Genomic DNA, 23,320 nt, shown 5'->3' with positions numbered 1-23,320 from the left:
AAGGGCACTCTTGAAAGAGATTATTTATGGCTTCTGTTGCATTTTTGCATAGGGCACACCATTTGAGGCCATGCATATTTCGATGTTGAAGAAGGTCCCATGTGGGAATTTTACTTTCCATTATGCACCACATAAAAAGATGAGTTTTCAAGGGACTCTTTAGTTTCCATTTTTTCCTCCACTACCAGAGTTCCATCGGGGGCTATCTGTAACCTGAGATATGAACATAACCTTCTTTTGGCCCATATATTCCCCATGGAGAGTGAATCCATCTGAGTGTATCTGGGTCCTCATCTCTAATTCTAACATGGGATGTGTTAAGTGCATCACTGAAGTTGTTCTACAAAATCTGGAATTCATGAGGCAAGTTAAGAGCGTGGACTGAGACCTAACCTTTGAGACCAGGTCAAAGATCTATGATGATTAGCCACATGATCAAGAGTAAAAATATAAATAAATTATTTAATTTCACACTACTACTTAATTAAATCTTATTCTAAAAACTAAAAATATTACACAACACAACTCATCTCATATATATTTATATTTAAAATGGTTCATTTAAAATATTAATATTAATTTTATTATTTTAACTTGTTGAAGTTCTTTTGCCTCTTATCTATATGGTTTTAATTAATTGCTAAATCTCTTTTTTTTCTCTCAACAAGTATTGGCCGTTAGAATTTAATAAAATGTATATATTATCTAAATCATATTTATACTTGATATTTCATTTTTTTTAAATAAATATAAATTTGTTTTCACTGTGGATTCATTGTTTATAAGTGATATGATGTTAATTTGATTTGGTTAGGTTTAAACTTTTGATATTAACATTGTATTTGTATTGTAGATTTAATAAACATATCTTTTGTATTTATTTTTAATTTAATTTGATACTTGGATTATGTGAAGAAATGTTTTAATTATGATTAAAGCTATGTTTTTCACATCATAAATATGTATAATGAAATTACTATTTATAAAGGTTTAAATGTTTGATTAAATTTTTATATAGTATAGTCAAATTCACTTTTATAAATAGTAATATGTGATAAACATATAATTATATACAATGAAATTATTATTTATAAAGGTTTAGAAGTTTGTTTAATTTTTTATATATTACACTCAAATTCACTTTTATAAATAGTAATATGTGATAATAATATTATATAATATGTTTTTTTTTTTTTTTTTTTTTTTTTTTTTTTTCTGTATAAAGACTATTCTATTAAGATAAAAGGAAAAAAATATTTACAAAGAGGTTTGAGCCTCTAAGGGGGCTGTAGCCTGCCCTCTACCAAAAAGACTGTTGCAGGTAGCACATTGCATTCCTTTTACAAACATGAGAATCATAGAAGTGAGAATTATGGTAGGCTTGAGAGACCCAAAACTAAACTGAGCTATATATGATCGAAGCTTAAGAGGAAGCTGATCATTTACAAAAATGTTGTCCTTTACAGTCACTATTACAAAAAATTGAAAACCAAAATTATGTCCTGGATACTGTAAAATTTCATGCTGATATGAAAAGAAGCCATGCACGTTGGGAACTTCACACCAAAACCAGAAATCATAAGATAACTTGTTGTCATGTCGTTGAAGCCAAGAGTGATTAAACCTGCAGTGGAGAGCCTGTCGCGTTCTCATTTGCCTGGTTGGGGGAGCTTAACCAGGTTACCATCACATTGTCTTCAGCTTCCATCATACTGCCTTCTGGAGGAAGAACAAGATTCAGAACACTTCCAGAGAGGCGCGCAGGCTCACAAGCAATAATTTTCTCTTGAGGTGAAGCTGGCTGAGGTTGAAAGTCTTCCTATTGGCCCTCCTCGTGCAGCACAGCAGAGTCATTGAGGACGACTCCAGCCAAGTTACCCTAAAAATCACTTCAATTTTGAGATTGAGACTGTACCCTGGAGGTTTCATCCGAGCTTGTAAGCTCATCTTCCTCCTCCGAGAAGATAACAGTTATAGTGGCCGAGATGAGAGGCTTATTAAGCTGGCTTCTGAACTTGAACCGGGTCGTTTGAAAGGAGTTGTTCAGGGTAGGTCTAGAATGGTCAGAGAGCGGAGAGGATGGAGAGGCAGAGGCTAACGGCGTTATGCGTTGAGGGGCAGAGCCACCACGACCCCGAGAACCTCCACGGGAACCTGAATTACTACCACGCCTGGGGATGCCGCGACGACGGGCCATTACAGAATGAATCTGCGGTTTGAAGGAGCAGGGAGACTGAAGGTGAGAGTAAAGCGGCCAGACACAGGCTAATTGAACCCAATTCAAGGACCAGGCCTCTGTACAGAAGACCCAAATGCAGTACTCGCAGTAGATGGAATAGACCAGATGAAAAAACCAGGCAAAGACTGAATAAACCCAATGCACGAACCAGACACTTGCAGAAAAGACTGAATCGATACACCATACACAGACGGGCAAGACAAAATCAGTAGACCGGACGCAGACGGAAAAGACCAACTCAATACACCGGACACCGACGGAGAAAACAAGAACCATATACCTGAAGCAGGCAGATTGAGACCAGTTATGAAGCCAGGGGGGCTTCCAAATTCCCTGAGCTGCACAGGGGCGCTGAGGGCATAACCAACAGAGGAGAACCAAAATGCCAATACCTGAAGAACTCGGAGCAAATGTGCCTTGATGAATGCGCGCCATACTAAAATCACTTGCCTGCAGACCTCGAGCACGATGATCCATTAATGCCTGTAAATCACATACCACGAACTGCTAGAGCCAGCTAAGTGGAATGCCAGCTGCCCAAGTCACATGCAATGGCATTAACACGTTATTAATGCACCCGCATCCGGGTGTGAATCTTCCTTCGACTGCATATCATTTGTTACGATGGTGTGGAAGTTAGAGAGTTGGTTCTCAGAAGCTATACTAGATAGAGAGCCTTCAAAGAATTCCATTCCAATATCCACTCCTAAATTAGCAAGAAAGTCTGCCAGCTTGTTCCCTTCCCTTCTGATGTGTTTGAAGGAAATTGCTTGGTGATGAGAAAGCCATTGATTGAGAAGCTCAAGTCGTGGAGCCATTCTCCAGCTGCTGCTGACCTTGTGAACAGGGGATCCCTGCATAAGTTTTGAGGCCATAGTGATGATAATTTGGGAGTCCCCTTCCACAATAAGAGGAAAGAACCCTCGTTCTTGCGCCAGATTAAGCCCTCTCCATAATCCTTCCAGTTCCGCTGCATTGTTGGTGTTCCAGCCAATTGAGCCAAAAAAAGTTAAAAGGGGAGTACCCTGGTAATTTCTGATGGCTCCACCAAATCCTGTTTTCCCAGGATTACCCCTCGAAGCTCCGTCAAAGTTAAGTTGAAACACATTGATTGGCGGTGGAGTCCATCTTGCTGGAGGATCCTGATGCTTTGAGGAGTTATCATTGGAAGAGAGCGGATGCATTAATTGAATCTGCCAGTTGTCCCCTATAGTTTGTTCCTGCGGGATTGATGGGAAATCCTCTTGGGACCAGACTTTGATAGACAAAGTTTCTTTGATGTTTTGGTGCAATCCAGTCCATATCTGCTCAATCGACAGTGATTGATCTTTAAAGATCCTTCTGTTTCTCTCCTTCCATATATTCCACATTAGTAGTCCCGGTATGAGTTGCCATAGTGTGTTTAAAAGTTTGCTTTGATATGGCTCCTGGATCCAGGTGTGAAGGGTGCCTTTAATGTCCCCATGCACTCTGCCTTCCTTTTGACAGCGGAATGTGACCTTTTCCCACAATTTCCTTCCTAGCTGACAGGTTTGCATAAGATTGAATGCTGATTCCTCTTCCTGTTTGCAATTGGGACATATGGATGGCCCAGAGAAGTTCCTTTTCCTGAGGTTGTCCCATGTGAGAATCCTGTTGTGAGACAGAAGCCACAGAAAAGTAGAAACCTTCGGCCATATAGAGGAATTCCATATCTTATCCCATAAATTATCTCTGATTACCCTGTCTTTGATGATGATTTTGTAAGCTTCTCTGGTGGTGAAAGTGCCCTTTTCCTCGTATCCCCATCTAAGAATGTCCATACCTGCCGAAGATAGGATTTTTCGTTTTTGAAGTTCTGAGGAAAGAGAAAGTTGAGTTTGCTCCGGGCTGTGAGGTATTATATGACTAGCTTCTTTCCACTTTCTGTGTTCTTGAGCAGTGTGTGAGTCCCAAAATTGACTCACCTTATCATACTGATTTATATCTTGATCTGGGAGTCCCGGGATAGTGTCTCTGAGGTTTGGAAGCTGCTGCCATGAGTCTTCCCAAAACCTTGCTGTGCGGCCATCCTTCACATCCCAAAAACTATGCTTTTGTATTAGATTTCGATGTTGAATGGCCGAGTTCCAGATAACTGATCCTTTACTAACTTCTGACATTCTAATTCTCTCCTCTATGGGCGTATTTCTTGCATATTTCGCTGTCCATAGGGAGGCCCAAGGAGTGCTGGGATTTGAGAGCCATCTCCACCAGATTTTGGCCCCCATTACCATATTGCTATGTTCTGGGTCTCTTAGCCCAATGCCTCCAGCTTTTTTAGGTAGACATACCTTCTCCCATTTGACTAGAGCCCACTTTCGATTTGGACCCGAATTTCCCCATAAGAAATTACGCTGAAGCTGTTTTATTGCTCTGAGAACCCACTTAGGAGCCGCCAATATGGAAAAAAGGTAAAGAGGCATAGACTGTAGAACAGCGTTAATTAGCACTAGCCTACTAGCCATATTGAGAGCTCTGTGGGTCCATAGGAACAATCTGGCTTCAAGTTTTTCTAAAAGGTTATTCCAGGAGGCATGCTTGAGAGCCGAGGCAATTAAAGGAGCACCCAAGTATTTAGATGGAAGGGAAGCGATGGTGAAGCCTAGGATACGGGCAATTGCTCTTTGGGTGGAGGGAGGCGTATTAAAGAAGAATATCTGAGATTTAACTTTGTTAATGAGAGCTCCTGAAGCATCCGAGAAGTTTGCAAGTATTGATTTGAAAGATCGAGCTTCTTGAACAGATGGATGACCGAATAACATATTATCGTCTACGAATTGCTGGTGAGAAAAGGAGGGGGCATGGTGGAAAGCTAGACCTTTGAGACTTTGAGAGAGGATAGCCGATTTGATGCTACGGCCTAGCCCTTCAGCTAAGATGACAAACAGAAAGGGCGAGAGTGGGTCACCTTGTCTGATACCCCTAGAAGGACGAAATGTGGGCGACGGGATGCCATTAATGAGAATAGAGAAGAACGAGGAGGATAATAGATTACTGACCCATCTGATCCAGGAAGGGGCGAAACCAAAGGCATTAAGGATTTTTTGCATATAGTCCCAACTTATACTATCAAAATCCTTAGATAAGTCAATTTTGAGCTGCATACTTGGTTTTTTTGAATGCTTGAGAGAGTGGATTATTTCATGGGTTAAAATAATCCCATCCATGATCTGCCTTCCTTCTACATATCCAGATTGTTCTGGAGAGATAATAAGGGGAAGCAAAGGCTTCAATCTGGAAGCTATAACCTTGGAGACAATTTTGTATATAATGTTGCACAAAGCAATCGGTCTGTATTTATCTGGAGTGTTGGATTCCTCTGCTTTGGGGATTAATGCAATGAATGTTGCGTTCAGACCTGGATACATCCATCTTAAAGTGCGCGATTCTTCCACGACCTGCCAGACTTCCCATTTAACTAGATCCCAGAAATGCTGAAAAAAGTTTGAGGTGAATCCGTCTGGTCCTGGCGCTTTCCCTGCTTTTAGCTGATGCACAGCAGTCTCAACCTCTTGAAGGCTTATGGGCTTGAGAAGGAGAAGATTATGATCTTCAGTGATTAATCTGGGTATATGTCTGATGACTTTATCAATAGCCTCTGTTCTGTTTATGTTAGGTTCTTGATTCATCTTCTTGAAGTAATTGAGGAATCCCTGTTCAATGCCTTCATGGGTTTCAATTTTGCTTCCTTACTCGTTGTTGATATGGGAGATTTGATTGTTCATTCTTCTTTGCACTGTAGTTTTGTGAAAGAATTTCGTATTCTTTTCACCATCCTTCAGCGATCTAACTCTTGATTTTTGCCTCCAAAGAGTTTCCTCCTGTAAGTCTCTTTCAAGGATTTGATTTTCTATGGACTGCTCTTTCTTGGCTAGCTCTTCAGAGCGTCCTTCAGTGATCATTCTTTGTTGAATGGCTTTCATTTCTTGATTGAGGGTTTCCTTAGCTTTGAAGATGTTGCCGAAGATGGATTGATTCCAGCGTTTAATTTCCCCCTTGAGATATTTCAGCTTCCTTTGGAATATGGACATTTTTGTGCCATCTGTTGGATTGAATTTTAACCAAGATGCTCTGACAAATTCATAAAAGTCCGGATGAGATAGCCAAAAAGCCTCAAACCGGAAGGGTCGCCTAATATTGCAACCAGGACGATTCCAATGGAGGGCGATTGGCCAATGATCAGAGCCTGAGATAGGAAGGATAGATGCAATGAATTCTCCTCCTAGATGAACTGCATTATCTGAAATCAAAAATCGATCAAGAAGAGAGGCTATTTGCATTGGTTCTGCCCTTCTGTTGTTCCAAGTGTATAGGCCGTTATTTGAAGGAAGATCTATCAGCCAATTATTTTGAATGAAGTCTTTTAATATAGATCCATCTCTATTTATTCTGCAACGGCCTCCCTTTTTTTCCTCCATTGTTGCGATCATGTTGTAGTCTCCTCCAGATATCCATAACGGGTATGTCCTCTCTGTATTGAGTTGCGTCAAGGCATCCAGAATTTCAACTTTGTGCTGGGTTTCTTGAGGAAAATACACATTTGTCATATGACCATAGATATTGGTGCCAATTATGTGAAAGATGGCTTGAATGAAATTTTTATTTGCATGTATGTTGTTTAGTTGAATGATTCGTGCATCCCAGAGCACTGCAAGTCCTCCTGACGCTCCCTGAGCATCAACAGTTGTTACTAACCCTCCTGGCCAGGCCTTTGCTGCTATTTTTTCCAAGACTGTCGAATTACATTTTGTTTCTTGCAGAAAGAGAATTGTGGGTTTTTCCTCCATTAGCATATTTTTTAGTAGTCTTCCTTTCCTTGGGCTATTGAGCCCTCTGATATTCCATGAGATCAACTTCATTGGGAAGGTTTGGGGTTGACATTGAAATACTTGGTTAACTTAGCATATCTGCCTGATTCTACCAATACTTCTCCGATCTTGATGGTTCTCTCCAGAGTGGTTTTCCTTCCTCGTTTTTTGCTATCTTTGGTGATGAATTTCCCATCCCATTGGCTGCCAATTTGAACCCCTAATGAGTATTTTTTTTGGGCTTTATTGAGGACTGCCACTAGATTATCCACTTGTCGATCAGGTATTTTGTCGAAGTTTCCTGTTTTACAGGCCTGTTCTAAGCCTAAAATATCCAGCTCGCCAATATCTATAGATTCCGTGTCCTCCTCCATGATTTGAGGTTCTTGATAGCTTCCATCGCTTTCCTTCTCGTCTTCTATGTTGGGATTGGTACCGTCTATATCCATTTCAGGGAAGCTCCAAGTGTTTGAAGCAGTCTTGAGATGATTGCCCTCTTGTTCTACACCCTTTTCCCCTGTTTTCGATTGGGATCCTTCAATCTTTTCCTGACTAATTCCTTTTTCATTGGAGGGTGTATTGTCTGGATCCTGCATGTCTTCATTGGCTAAAGCTTCAAAGCTATTGCTTGTCGAGGGTTTTGATTGATCAACTGGAGGAATCTTTGTAGAGACTGCTGATTTTTTATTTCCTCTTCTGCGATTTAGCACCTTAGTGAAGCCATCCGGCGTTGGGTTTTCCAGGTCTGTTAGAACCGAGGGTTTGCTATTCAACGGGCAGTCTCTGTAGAGATGTCATAAATCATGACATTTCCTGCACCTAAAGGGTACATGCTCATAATCAATTAACTGTATCCATTCAACATCTTCATGAAAAAGACTTACCGTATCAGGCAAAGCTTGTTTAAGGTCCATGTAGACGCAGATCCATGCATATGAGGTGTATCTATGCGTCTTTGTTTCTTCTGCTACCTTGACGAAGTCGCCCAGAACATTGCCAATCACCTTGAGAGACTCCTCTTCCCAGTATTCCAATGGCAGAGAGTACAGCCTGATCCACACCGATGCGCAACTTAGGTCTTCCTTATCGGGATTAAATCGTTTGATCCATTCTTTGAGAAATAGCCCAGCAGAGTTAAAGAAATAAGGCCCTCCATCTAAAACTCTATTTCTGTCTTCCAAACAGTTGAAGACTGCAGTAAAAAACCCCTTAGGCCCTAGATGCAAGGTTATGTGTCCTTTTGGATGCCATTTAACATTTATCCAGGCTCTCAACGCTTTCTTGTTTGGCCATATTCCAATGAATTTGCCTATGAGGGCATGATCTCTCATGTACTGAATTCTGGCATTGATGCGATGGCTTGGTAGCTCTACTTTTGGCCTATGCGTGGCTACTGGCTTGCATGTGGAAGAGCTGAATTTAGGCTTATCTCTCTGTGCTTGTTCAGTATGCGTCTGCTGGCTTCTGTCTATATTTTCGTCCTTGTGCTCCTTTTCCCTGTCTAAGTCCTCGATATGTCTCTGCTGGTTGTCGTTTATTGGAGGAGGCGCCCCTCCTTCCCCCTGAGGGGGGTTCATTATTTCCGTCGGCCAAAACCCACGGATTGATGCCTGCTACTCTGCCGCGTTCTGCAAATGGTGAGCGCTGTCAGGAGGACCTGCCGTAGCAGGTATTTTCTGAAACCCTAATACGAGTTGCAGAGCCCCGCTTCTCGCCCCCTAGAGCCTCTTTCACTTTTGGATATACTAATATTATATAATATGTGATGATTATATTATATTTAATTAAATTTCTTTATACTTTAACCAATTTTTTTATATAATAATTATAATAATAATAAAAAATTCAAGGCTGAAATAGTTCATTTGACATATTTATAACGATTTCATATATTTACGCTAAGTGTACCTACTTTTATGATAAGGTGCATCAATGTCATCATATTCATTTAGCTAATATAGTCTTCTACAATCACAGTCTTATACAACTTTCGAAAGGTTTCCAACTATAAAGTCTGTTAATATTGATAATAACTTAATACAACTTTGGAAAGTGCAGAAGAAAGGTTTCCAACTATAAAGATTGTTAATATTGATAATAACTTTTTAACTGTCATCTAAATTAGAAAAATCTTCCAGGTTTATTCATTCATAGATATGTCACAAGAAATTCATAATAAGTTGTTAATAAAATTTATATTATCTCGTAATGATATATTTAAAAGAAGTTTTATTAACTTTTTTTTTTTTTTTTTTTAGAGGCTTTGTATTAATAATAAAAATCCCTAGGTGATGACTAAAATTTCTTTCCATATTTACAAAAAATACATGATAATTCTCCTCAACCCATACAAAAACAAAATAGAGATACTTCATAACACTTCAAGCTAAACAATAACGATACTACCATGTAAAGCGGTTTAAAAAAAGAGACCCCTCAACAGCCAAGAGACATTTATTCAATAATCCATCAACCACTATATTTGATTCCTTGTAAACTTGCATGAATGAAATGTCCACAAAAGCTTGCTTTAGATGCTCAATTCACTCCATCCAATTATTTAAAAAGGGGTGCAAAGTTGGAATGACCAAAGATCCCGTCAATAAGGGATTTTGAGTCTCCATAAATGGTAATGTTATCCATATATTGTTTCGTAGCAAACCACAACAACCTCCAAAGAACACTCTAGAATTGGTACCAGATCCTCCATGCTAGTATAGAAGGAAATGTGTCCGGCGTTAAATCTCAGCTTCGCACCTCCAAAAGCCACCTTGTGCGGCTCCATCAAAGAAGCCGACCAAGAAATGGACCTGCAAGACACTAGATCTCAAACTAGACATCGACTTTGAGCATTGTTGATGCCTCTTCATTTCCATCCAGGCTAAGACGTTGGAAACAATCTTGTAGATGTGTACTTCTTTTCCTTCAAAGATCATAATATTTGCCGCTATCCCGATCTCCCAAGATATATATAGAGGGACAGTATGCTTCCCAACTCTGGTTGCCCACCATATGATGCATGATTCCACTGTGGAGAAGTGTCCAATAGCATAAAGTTGTAGAACGTTGAGAACCCGAGTCCAAACCTACCTGCAAAAACCATGAGCACTGCAAGAAGAGATGAAAGACATTCCAATGACTACTCGCAAAAAAGGAGTCACCTAGTTATGGACTTTAGTTTAACGTAAATGATTAGTATTCAACTTTTTAAAGTTTATAAATTTAAATGAATTATATTTTATGAAATTAATTTTTAAATAAAAACTTTATTAAATAACTATGAAATTATCCCCAAATAATTTAAGCCAGCCAATGCATTTCAAAATTTTGATCAAGGACGTGTTCCATCGCTGGGCCCCTTCTCCGAAGTTATTGTTGTTAATTAAATGTTTTGCTAGTACTTATAAACATCTTGCTCTATTAGTGACCTCATCTTGGCGTCACTTATATAGTGACCTCTCGGCGATTCCTATTTCCACCACAGTTTTTTAATTAATGCCCCCTGACATGTGGGGGCGATAGGGAAATATAACGCTCGCCCCCGTCATGACTGGAGGAGAAAAAAAAACGGCGAGCGTTATATTTCCCTATTGCCCCCACATGTCAGGGGGCATTAATTAAAAAACTGTGGTGGAAATAGGAATCGCTGTGACCTCTCTTTTCCGTACTTAGCAATATTAACAAATGAAAATGTAAGTGTTGGCCGATGTCGCATGTAAGACAATTCATGAAAAAAAGTAGGGGCGTGACATTCCTTTTGAACTCTGATCATCTTTTAAAATTTGGCCAGATTCAATGTTTTAATGTCTGTTTGCTATCACAGATAGCCCCGGCTCAGGATCTCATCTGTGGAAAGTGGCGCATCAATTCATTAATCTCATCAATTTCTCAAATAAGAATAAAGCTTAACTAGATTTTCATGGAGAATAGTTCATGTTGAAAGTTGCGCATCAATTCAGAATCTCATGAATTTCTCAAATAAAGAATAAAGATTCGCGAAGCCTAACTAGATTTTCATGGCAGAATCTCCATCAGCGAAAATTGATTTAGAAAACCCCAATTTCTCGAATAAAGAATAAAAGTTCGCAAAGCCTAACTAGATTTTCATGGCGAGCAAAAATTGATTTAGAAGACCCCAATTTCTCAAATAAAGAATAAAGATTCGCGAAGCCTAACTAGATTTTCATGGCAGAATCTCCACCAGCAAAAATTGATTTAGAAAACCCCACAGCCCCAATTTTCGGTCCACTGAAATAGAACATCAAAATCCTTCGTGGGCACATCCAAGGGTGGAAAGTCCTCTAAAGTTAGTGACCCCTTAACATCCACGTCCTCTAAAGTTAGTGACCCCTTAACATCCACCATGGGCACATCCAAGGGTGGAAAGTCTTGGAAAGTCCTCTAAAGTTAGTGACCCCTCAAATTCCTCCATGGGCACATCCAAGGGTGGAAAGTCCTCTAAAGTTAGAGTCCCGCCACAATCCAGATCTTCAGGAACAGAGTCCCAAAACGCTGAAGTCTCTTGGCCGCATTCCACTTGGATGCTGGAGGATGAGAACGCCACATCTTCGGAAGGCAGAGGGAATTCTTCTGAGGCGTATTGGGCAGCGATAGCTGGAATATGTGGCGGCTGCGGGAATTCTTCTTCGGCGTACTTGGCGGCGGCGGCTTGAATTTGCGGCGGTGACAGAGATGAAGCGCAGGGGATTTCCGGTCAGGAGTGGGGAAAATTGAACTTGGCTTTTGCTCCTCTCAGACAATACACGGCAAAATCGTAGGCGCGGGCAGCCTTTTGCGGGGAGTCATAGGAGCCTAGCCAAATTCTGCGAGTAGAATGGGGCATTCGAATTTCCGACACCCATGACCCCCATTTCTTCATTCGGATTCCTTTGAACTGCCGCGACTTTAGTGAGCGGTTTCTGTGTCTGTTGTAACGAGTATGGTTTTGCGAGGGTTTAGTCATGGCAAGTTATTGTTGGGGTAATCCTTAAAACAAGGGTTTGAACTCAGGACGCATAAAGCTGCTTATTCACTGAAGTGAAAATTTGTGCTAACGGATGAATGAGCGTTGGATGTAGGGTAGCATATATATAGATAGATAGAAACCGCGTTGACTAGCTAAAGGGTTATGCGATATACACCTGGCCGCGTAAAAGATCCAGTTTTGTGCATAAAGCTTTGCAAGTATTACACCTGCCGCCTTAACAGATCGATAGGCGCAAAGACATGCGAAGGTACCTAGATATAATTTCATTGGTGAATCTCATTTGATGAGTCATCAGGATGATATTGTTTCCTCATGGAGTACTCTGGTCACTTTCTCCATGCTTCTCAGATAAATGGACACTTTCTCCCGTCGTCTGCCAGAAAATATATCTCATTGACGTTGACAGAACAGTAGCATATCCTTGTATCGTTCCACTTAGCGAACAGATGTACTTTCCTTATTTACAGATGGATAATGGTAATTTTGGTCACTTTGTCGTAAAACAGTAATCTCAAAGTAAAGCAGAGTCGTGCAGAGTCGTACAAAATTTGTTGGCTGAAGCAAGTAATTTCTCATGAGAGGCAACAGTCCTTATTTAGAGATGGATAATGTAATTTTGGTCACTTTTTGTTGATTTCAAAGAAAAGCAGTCGTACAAAATTTGTTGGCTGAAGCAAGTAATTTCTCATTAGAGGCAACAACCATAACTAAGTTAATAAGTTATTTAAGGAACGTTAAAATTATGAATGATCAGAGTCGTCCCAAGATAGTTATGGAGGAGAGTTATTTAAAGAAAGTTAAAAGCATAGATAACTACAGTTGGCACAAAATAGTTATCTAAGAGGAACTAGATTGTAGAAAGAAAATTTGGATGAAGCAAACAAAAGTGGTTGAGTAAGTGGGATATCAAACTGCATTAAGGTCCTAGCACCAACCAAGGAATAAATTTAGTGGCATCACTTTCAATTCGAGTCTTGCTTGTCCTTGGGTATATGTCAAGTCAATACGATTGCAAATTTATTTTCAATGGAGTTGTTTTTAGTGTGTTTTTTTTTAAGTTTTTCTAGTGAGTTTTTTTGGTTTAATTTTTTTTTTTAAATCAGGTAGGAATTTATTGAAATCACAAGTTTGATGGGTAATTCCAACAATATCTAAATGCCTTTTGAAATCATAAGTTTGATAGGTAATCCCTACACAATCTAAGTGCCTTTTGAATTTTTCACGGTGCTGAATCCATATACACAGTCAAAATTAAATAATACAAATCAAGATTTCACCTCAATTTTTTCCACTAAAATAGTCCAAAAAATCTTACTAAAAGTAATTAAAGTTTATTTTAGTTTATTTGTTTTAGGTTTTTTTTCTAATTTAAATGAGGTTATATTGCAATTTAGAGGAGTGTTTTGTCTTCCGTACATAAAATAAACTTAGTGAAAAATATTTTATCTTTTATTTAGTTTATATAAAGTTTAAATTTATATAAAATAATTAATAAAAATATATTTTTAAAATGAAATAATAGAAATGTAAAAATAATTTGTGAAATTTTTTTATATAAATATTATTAATTATTGTTGAAACTTTACATTGACACCCCATTTGTATATGGGGACTTGCAGGTACTTATTGAAGGTTTGTCATCAAATTTTTAGTTCTCCCCCCATCATCTTACTGCTTGGATCTCCCAGATAAACATCCTCAAAGGGACTTTCTCTTCAATCTTTCTGGAGAACATATTCCATGAAAAAAATGGGGTTGTAGACTCGTTGTCAAAAAAGGGGATCTCTGATATTTTTGGATATAAGCATTACACATTCCATGAAAAAAATGGGGTTGTAGACTCGTTGTCAAAAAAGGGGATCTCTGATATTTTTGGATATAAACATTACACACTTTTGGAGGTTAATTCTATAAGTGTCGAGGGAAATATTCCCCTCCCATAGCATAACTTTCTTCTTCACATATTTGATTTTGGATTTGATCAATGGTTATGCTCATTTTTATGTTTGGCCTCTTTTCTTCCCTTGTTTTATACTATTAGCATTGGTATATCATTCTAAAAACGATAGCAGTTATGTCTATTTTTCTTACTTCTTTGCCTAATGGAAGACCTATGCAAGTTTTTTTTGTACAAAAGACACATTTTGAACTTATTCACTGTACATAATATAAACCAACGTTTTTTTCGTCAGTTGGGAAAAATACAAAAAAACAAACAAAAAACAAAAACAAAAACAAAAACAAAACAAAAACGAAAACACAAACAAACAAACAAACAAAAAACAAGACAAAATAAAAACAAAAACAAAAACATTTTTACTTTGATATCGTTTGTGTCCCAAAATAAATTGTGGAATCTCATAGAGAGATAGATTCACCATAACTTGTTCCCATGATCCGGATTTAGCCAAAAAAGTTGATAAGAAACATTTAGTAACATGCTAACTAATTCACCCATTAAGAGTTCCATGCAATGAAGTTGCTAGGCACTCAAAAGAAAACAGTGTGCACATATAGCATAGTAAGCCATATTGATATCATAAAACCAATTATATACTAATTTCATATTTCACAAAGCACATTAAAATATCTATAAATTTAAATATACTAAATTGAACTTAACTATCTATAACATTAAATATATTATAAAATTAATTTATAGATAGAAATAGGTTTATTTTGGAGCCCACGGGGCTTTGGATTGATAGTGAATGGGTGCACTGTTAAGGCACTCCTTGTGATAGGTCACTGGTTCAAATCCCTGGTGGGTGCTTACCTACCATTAAAAAAAATAATAATAATAAAATAAAATAAAATAAATAAATAAAAATATTATATGATTTTCATAAAAAAAATTAGAAGATAATTAAATTATTTTATTTTTCATTGTTGTGATTAAAATTTAGAAAACACTTTGTTTATAAATTAAGCTTCTTAGTATTCAAAATTAAGTCTAATTTTAATGGTTTAAGTCAAATTATTCTTAAATTATAATTAAAAAATAAAAATAAAAAGAAAAGTGAAAAAATAAGATGTCATTTCTACAAAACAACTGATGAAAGAGGGAGAATAATTGTGTTGAAGAGCAGATTCTACGATGGAATATGAAGGAAATGTGTAATTCCCTTTGTTCGCAACCTATAGTTGACACATATATCTCTCAAAATGAAAATAAAACAATCGCTAAATGAAAAACTTTGTCGATTATAATAAATAACAAAAATTAATCTACATAAGCATTATTGAAGGATATGTTTAATTGGTTAATTTATAGATAGAAATAGGTTTATTTTGGAGCCCACGGGGCTTTGGATTGACAGTGAATGGGTGCACTGTTAAAGCACTCCTTGTGATAGGTCACTGGTTCAAATCCCCGATGGGTGCTTACCTACCATTAAAAAAAATAATAATAATAAAATAAAATAAAATAATAAATAATAAATAAAAATATTGTATTATAAAAATATTATATGATTTTCATAAAAAAAATTAGAAGATAATTTAATTATTTTATTTTTCATTGTTGTGATTAAAATTTATTAAACAGTGTGTTTATAAATTAAGCTTCTTAGTATTCAAAATTAAGTCTAATTTTAATGGTTTAAGTCAAATTATTCTTAAATTATAATTAAAAAATAAAAATAAAAATAAAAGTGAAAAATAAGATGTCATTTCTACAAAACAACCTATGAAAGAGGGAGAATAATCGATGAAAGAGGGAGAATAATTGTGTTGAAGAGCAGATTCTACGATGGAATATGAAGGAGATGTGTAATTCCCTTTGTTCACAACCTATAGTTGACACGTATATCTCTCAAAATGAAAATAAAACAATCGCTAAATGAAAAACTTTGTCGATTTAATAAATAACAAAAATTAATCTCCATAAGCATTATTGAAGGATATGTTTAATTGGTTATGTGCTTAACGTAGAGTTGATACTGTAGAAAAACCTGTAGATTCACGAGCTCATGTAATGTACTAAAACAAGAGACAAGAATCTACTTCTACTCTTTACAGTAGAAGCCCATAAACATCGAGCAAACAATAATCAATAGAGGAAGAGAATCAAAGGCACATAACACAATAAATATCCGGGGAAGCCATAGCTCAAAACCCCACTATATATTTTGTATTAATCCAGAAAATCAAGATGAAATTACAATGCTTGTTCTCTCTAGAACAATCCCAACACTCAACAAATTCAATCTCCAACTCATAAGCAAGCTCAAGGCCAAAGATTAGCCAATTCACAAGCTCTCCAAGTCTCTATTCCAATATGTAATTCTTATGAAGGATAGCTTGTATTTAAAGGTGTTGACACCTAATCTTCATGATTGGGAATTTTATGTAAATAAATAAATTGGGAAGGTGAACAGTCATCGAGAGATGAACTGAACAATCACTCCCTATTGTATATAACAATGGGTTACCTATGGAATAAAATACGAATCAGTTGTTTGTTTTGTGGAGTTACTGCTTGGCCTGACATGGTATCAAAGCCAGCTCCCTGTTTACCCTTTATGTCTTTGTAACTCCTGATCTGCTCCATTGCTCTCTATAGTTCTGTCTGCCACACCTGCGCTGCCCTGACATATTCTATTTATGATTTTTTTGCATACGCTCAGACTCCAAAACCATTTCATATTCTCTGACCCCTGACACCTCTTTCCATAACGCGCTGCCTTTCCAGCGCTGCCTCTGCTGCAAACTCACTATTGTAACGTTGAATGATGGTATCGTTGAGTGATGGTATCGTTGAAACGTTGAATGATGGTATCGACCGCTCAATGGTGGCGCTGCCCGGACCTGAACCGGCGACCTTCAGCTCTTTTGCCTCTGCTGCAAACTCACTATTGAAACGTTGAATGTTTGGTAATGTTGTCCCTTTGAATCCTATTGAACTACGTTGTGGTTTAACCCTATTGAACTGCATTGTGGTTTAACTGTGTTGAATGATTTAATGATTTAACTGCTTGAAATGTTGAATGGTGGTGATGCCCCGGTCGCAGCGGAATAAGCTTTGAAGTTGTTATTCATTACAAACTGCTAAAACGTCGATTGCAACATAAAGACTTGACAGCCAGTGGATGTTCTATTAACGGTGTCCAATGTATTTTGATGTTGTTCAATGAAATGTTTGTCTCTATTAGTATTTTCGGTGCGCAGCAGAAATTGGTATTTTCGGTGCAAGTTGCGATACTCATCGAAATATTCTCTTTGGATTGAATAATATATTTGCCATACATCTTTCTTTTAAAGTCTGGTCAATATATATATTGAATGACAGAGCGTTTTGAGTTTTGAACTGTGGTATTAACGCTATTTGAATAGTCCAGCGTATTGCACTGTGCGGTTAAAATAGTATTTGAACTGCGGCTTTATTAAGTGATATACATAGCCTATGAACTGCTTTTGAATCGGTCCAGCGAATGGTCTATGGTATATATATTGAATGGTATATATATATTGAATGATTTTCATTTGTGCGTGGAGCTCTTGTTTAAAAGAAAATAAAAGGGGAGGTGATATGGAAATATTATATGAGGATATTTTATAAATTTTGGAGACATTTGAAGAAAACATAGTGCATAAAGACTTTGAAATCTTTTTTCCCTTTTGAGTACAATTTCATTGTATATCAGCAGAAGTATTTTTTCTATCAGCAGAAGTTTTTTTTTACAGAATGCATTCAATCATCTCTATGGTAGGAATAGTTCTCACTGGCAAGGAGAACTATCCTGATTGGTCCCTGATGATACAACACACCCTCATCTTCAATGAGTTGTGGAAAGGAGTGTGTGTCGGAGAAGGAGACAATGACCCAGAAAATCCTACCTCAGACAAAGAGCTTGCCATTTGGGAAAACAAGAACAGCAAAACTTATGCATTAATCGCAGCATCTGTAAATAAAGAGGTGAGTCGCCATATTTCATCATATTCAACTGCCTTTGAAGCTTTACAAAAGCTTAAAGAACTCTATGACTCACATTCTGCACTTGAAGTCGTCCAACTCATGATTAAACTCTTCACTCTTGAACTGCAAAATAATGATCCTCTTGCTCTTGTATCTGAAATAAAGTCTATAATGCATGATATCAAATCCACTAAGGTTGAGTTGGATATCCCTCTTATTGTTTTTCTCAAGGCACTTTATCCTACTTACTCCAATTATCTTGAGTCTTTGCAAGCAAATGGAAATCTCAAAGATGTAACCTTTGACTCTCTTGTGAAAAAGTTTGTTGAAAGAGAAAAAGCTTTTGGAAAGAAGACAACCCCTAAGTCTTCTGAAGAGACTGTGTGCCTTGCTCATAAAGAAAAACATCCTGCTCAAGATTCTACAAGAGGAAGAGCTGGACGAAGAGGAAGAGGAAGATATTTCAGAGGCTGGGGGGGCAGACATTCTCAAGGAGAAAAGGCAGATTTACACTGTATTCACTGCAAAAGAAATGGATCACATGATGCATCCACATGCAAGCTACCATGGGACAAAATTGAGCAGAGAAGAAACAAAAAAAAAGGTAAAATTGATGATACAGACAAAGGTAAAGCACATGAATCCGCTCACTATGTTGAGGCACAATGTAACATTGGAGTAAATGAAGATTTGTTTAATGCTTCACTTGCTTCCTGGAAAAATGATTGGTTGCTTGATTCGGGAGAAACCTGTCACATGACTCATAGAAAAGATTTTTTTGAAGATTTCACTAACAATGTTGATGGAGCAGTATACTTTGCAGATCAATCAAAAATCAAGCCATCAGGGCTTGGCACAATCAGGCTTAAACTGCCTGGTCTTCTAGACTTTCTTCTGGATCATGTTCTATATCTTGCACAGCTCAAGAGAAACTTGTTGTCCTTGGTTCACATCTGCCAGCAAGGTCACTCCATTCATATGTTTGATGGCAAGCTTGAGGTAAGAAAAACATCTGACCACTCACTTTTCATGAGGGGAATAGAAGAAGAAAGGCTTCTCAAACTACAAGGAACCTCTGCTCATGCACAACATTTCTCATATATTTCTCATCATGAAGAAGGTACACTTCCATCAAGTTTATTATGGCATGCTATATTTTGACATTTAAACTATGACAGTCTCCGCTTATTGAAGAAAAATGGTGTTGCTGGTTTGCCTACAATTCCTAGGAAATATAAGCAATGTGATGCTTGCATTCTAGGAAAGCATAGCAAACAGTCTTTTCATGATTCACATTCAAGAGCAAATAGGAAGCTTGAACTCATTCATTCATATTTATGTGGTCCAATGCGTGTTCCTTCTGCAAATGGAAATAAATATATCATGACATTTATTGATGATTACACCAGAATGTGTTGGGTTTATTTATTGAAGAACAAACCTGATGCCTTTCAAACATTCAAGAATTTTCATAAATGGATTGAAAATGATGCATCACAATCTCATATTGGGTCTATTCGCACTGATAATGGAAAAGAATATACATCAAATGAATTTGAAAACTATCTTCGCCAACATGGGATCAAACATCAAACAACTGTGCCTTATAATCCCCAACAGAATGGTGTAGCTGAAAGAATGAATAGAACAATCTTGAATATGGTACGATCCATGCTTTTCTTCAAAAATGTAAAGATAATGTTTTGGGCTGATGCTGTTCTATGTGCTGCATATATAAAGAATAGATATCCATCTAATGCTATAAGAAACAAGACTCCTTATGAATTGTGGTATGGACATGTTCCTTCGGTAAAACATCTCAGGGTCTTTGGTTCCACCTGTTATGCTTTGATACCAAAGGTACATAGAAACAAACTTGGTGCTAGAAGTCGTAAGTGTATCTTTCTGGGGTATTCAAACACCTCCAAAGCATACCGCCTCTATGATGAAGTAAATAAAAAGTTTGTTGTATCTAGAGATGTAATTTTTCTTGAATCATCCAAATCTGACAATGTTGTTGAGCGGCAACTTGATTGCTTGGATAGATTCGCAAAAACGAAATCATTTCAAGAGTTTGATAATCAGAGTCCACATCTTGAAGGGGGGATTCCTATACTAGATCAACATGTGGAATCTTCTTCTGAAGAACAATCTCCCCTGCATGAAACTCCAACAACGGATGATGCTTTAAGTGATGAGTTGATAGAATTGGGAGACTCAATCTTGATTCAGTCCCAACTCAATCAACAGATCAGCCTAGACCATCTCAGAAAGGTCCCCTGAAGTGGCTAACAAAGACACTTGAAAGTGTTCATCCTGATGAAATTGGAAAAACAGGGACCAGAAACTCAAACCAACAAAATGGAGGTGATGTAGATGACTCTAATTCACCTGTTGATATGGATGTTACTTATGATTGTGAATTGAACTTGTCTACATATTTTGAACCAACTTCCTTCAAAGAAGCTGCTTCTCATGATGAATGGAAAGAAGCGATGCAAAAGGAGTATGATGCCCTCATAAAGAACGGCACTTGGAAGCTGGTTGATCCTCCATTTGGAACCAAACCAATTGGCTGCAAGTGGGTCTACAAGAACAAGTACAAAGCTGATGGCTCACTTGACAAGCACAAAGCTAGGCTTGTGGCAAAAGGTTTTGCACAGAAGGAAGGGGTCGATTATGAGGAAACTTTTGCCCCCACAGCAAAATGGGCCACCATCCGGACACTCTTTTCACTAGCAGCTCAGAACGGTTGGAAAGTCCGTCAAATGGATGTAAAAACTGCATTCTTGAATGGAGATCTAAAAGAAAATGTTTTTATGTCCCAGCCTGAAGGATTTGCTGTGAAAGGACATGAACATAAAGTATGCAAACTTGTGAAGTCCTTGTATGGCCTCAAACAAGCACCGCGAGCCTGGTATGAAAAACTAACTGAGCATCTTCTGAAACTCAACTTCAATCATTTTGATCTTGATGATGCAACTTTATTTGTCAAGAAAGTTGGCAAAACAGTTGTGTATCTTGTGGTATATGTAGATGATCTTTTAATGACAGGGAACAATGAAAGCTACATTGCATCCATGAAGAAGGAATTGAGGAAAAGTTTTGAAATGACTGATTTGGGCTATGTTCATTACTATCTTGGCATTGAAGTAACCCAACATCCAAAAGCCATATTTCTTTCTCAAAAGAAATACATTGGATATTTGTTAAACAGATTTGGCATGACAGAGTGAAATCCTCTTTCTACTCCAATGGAACAAAACTTAAAGCTCACATCTATTGAAGGAAAGGAATTTGAGGATGCAACAAAGTATAGACAGCTTGTAGGAAGTCTCATCTACCTCACTACTACCAGACCAGACATTTCATTTACTGTTGGAATCCTCTCCAGGTTTATGCAAAATCCTTGTGAGGGACATTGGTCTGCTGCAAAAAGAGTTTTAAAGTACTTGAAGGGAACTCAAGACTATGGAATCAAGTACACACAGGTGGATGACTTCAGTTTGATCGGATACTCTGATTCAGACTTCGATGAAGACAAAGAAACTGGAGTATCTACTTCAGGATATGCTATGAGTCTTGGATCAGGAGCTGTCTCCTGGAGATCACGCAAACAATCAGTTCCAGCAGATTCCACAATAGAAGCAGAATACGTGGCAGCAGCTGAAGCAACAAAAGAAATTGTGTGGCTCAGGAAAATTCTTGAAGATTTGCAGGTAAAACAAGTACAATCAACTCCACTCATGATTGACAACACCTCTGCAATAAAGTTGGCCAAGAACCAAAAGTTCCATGATCGAACGAAGCATATCAATACTAAATATCATCTGATTCGACATCATGTTGAGGCCAAAACAATCCATCTCCGTCATTGTTCCACAAATGAGCAAATTGTAGACATCTTCACCAAAGCACTTGGAAGAGCAAAGCTTGAATGATTCAGAATGATGCTTGGACTCACCAACATCCCTTCAGATTAAGGGGGGGAATGTTGACACCTAATCTTCATGATTGGGAATTTTATGTAAATAAATAAATTGGGAAGGTGAACAATCATCGGGAGATGAACTGAACAATCACTCCCTATTGTATATAACAATGGGTTACCTATGGAATAAAATACGAATCAGTTGTTTGTTTTGTGAAGTTACTGCCTGGCCTGACAAAAGGTAAATAAAGCCTCTAAAAATAACACAATCCCTCAAGCATCAGTCCCTGATTGCATGCACTGCAAGTGAAACTCAGAAAAATCTAAAACAAATAGTACATTGTCCCTACACTCTATTCCCAACTGGGTCTTTTTCAGAATCAACATGCAGGAGTTTCTGATGGTGGAATCTTCAATTAACTAGAGTAGCACTAATTAGGTCACTAGTGTCCCAACTGACTGTTTACTCTGTTAGAGCCTAGATTTACCTCAGGCTAAAAAGGTAAGCTTCTAGGTCCACATCAAACCATGCTCAGCGTCGTAGCTAGCCCACGAGGACAGGAGAGGGCTCTCTCCGAGTCAATCTCAGCGAAATATAATCAATGGGGCTCGAGATGACTGAAAAAAAAAAAAAAAAAAACTAATTTTAGGCTAGGTGTGAAGTACAAAGATTTGAGTTGAGTTTTTGGGGGTTTTGTTGGAAAAAGGGATAGGAAAATTTTGGGTCCGGGGATGAGGCCAGATTTTTGAGGATTGATTTTTTCATACCAGTTTTGAGGACCTTATTGATGTCCAAATTGGGCGCAGGATAGCTTGTTGGAAAGGTATTTGAGTCTACTTTCCAATGCAATAGGTATTTTTCAATTTTGAGTTCATTTTCCCTATCAAAAATAAAATCTCCCAATACTGGTCAAAATGTGCCAAATGAGGCTGCCTCAGGGCAGAGTGCTGTTGCAGTCAACTTTTGAAGGGCTTCCGCAACTCCACATTGAACTCATGATATCTCATTAGAAAGATATTTGTGTCTAGTTATCATTTGACTCATCAAGAAAGTCATTTGGTCAACCACGCTAGGAGCAAACTTGATTTTCCCAAGGTCACTTCAGAGGTACATCAATTCTCCCGAGGCAACTGTATTTTTGACATTTCTCTAAAACCATAACAGCTGTGTAAAAACTGAAAGAGGCTTTTCTTCTTGGGTCATTGAAGGACAAAAACCTCTCTCACCTTTTCCAAATTCATCCTTTCTAGCTCAGAAACACAATTTGAAGAAAAACCATCCCTTTTGTGTGATGAATGGCTTGCTCCTTGGAATGACTTCTCGAAAAATGATGGAGATCTGATGTTCGATGATATGAAATGACCTCATACATTCTGATATCCCTTACACCTCCTCTACTCAGATATCTCTAATCCC

General features: G+C 37.8%; 1 protein-coding gene across 1 annotated transcript; it reads right to left on the bottom strand.

The window, feature by feature from the left end:
• Nucleotides 1-5,949: 5,949 nt before the first annotated feature.
• Nucleotides 5,950-8,645, bottom strand: LOC149176455 (uncharacterized). The gene is made up of 3 exons (XM_089421473.1): nucleotides 7,918-8,645; nucleotides 7,172-7,851; nucleotides 5,950-6,992 (listed from the first exon to the last, which is right to left on the bottom strand). Exons 1-3 carry the CDS (start codon nucleotides 8,643-8,645, stop codon nucleotides 5,950-5,952), a joined length of 2,451 nt encoding a protein of 816 aa, XP_089277599.1.
• Between the last annotated feature and the right edge of the window lie 14,675 nt (nucleotides 8,646-23,320).

This window comes from Pinus tabuliformis, chromosome 4_1, assembly GCF_031772625.1.
Source record: "Pinus tabuliformis cultivar Carrire ecotype Pingquan chromosome 4_1, CPIR1, whole genome shotgun sequence".
Taxonomy (NCBI): Eukaryota; Viridiplantae; Streptophyta; class Pinopsida; order Pinales; family Pinaceae; genus Pinus; species Pinus tabuliformis.
The sequence above is the reverse complement of the archived record's forward strand: the minus strand, read 5'-3'. Positions and strand labels throughout refer to the sequence as shown.

Bases quoted from the DNA above. Each gene is read 5' to 3' on its own strand.
- LOC149176455 (XM_089421473.1), bottom strand. From the start codon at position 8,645: ATGAACCCCCCTCAGGGGGAAGGAGGGGCGCCTCCTCCAATAAACGAC. The intron at 7,852-7,917 runs GTTAATTGATTA...ACATCTCTACAG, and splicing joins GAAGATGTTGAATGGATACA to AGACTGCCCGTTGAATAGCA. The intron at 6,993-7,171 runs GCAGATATGCTA...GTAATTCGACAG, and splicing joins AGAAGTATTGGTAGAATCAG to TCTTGGAAAAAATAGCAGCA.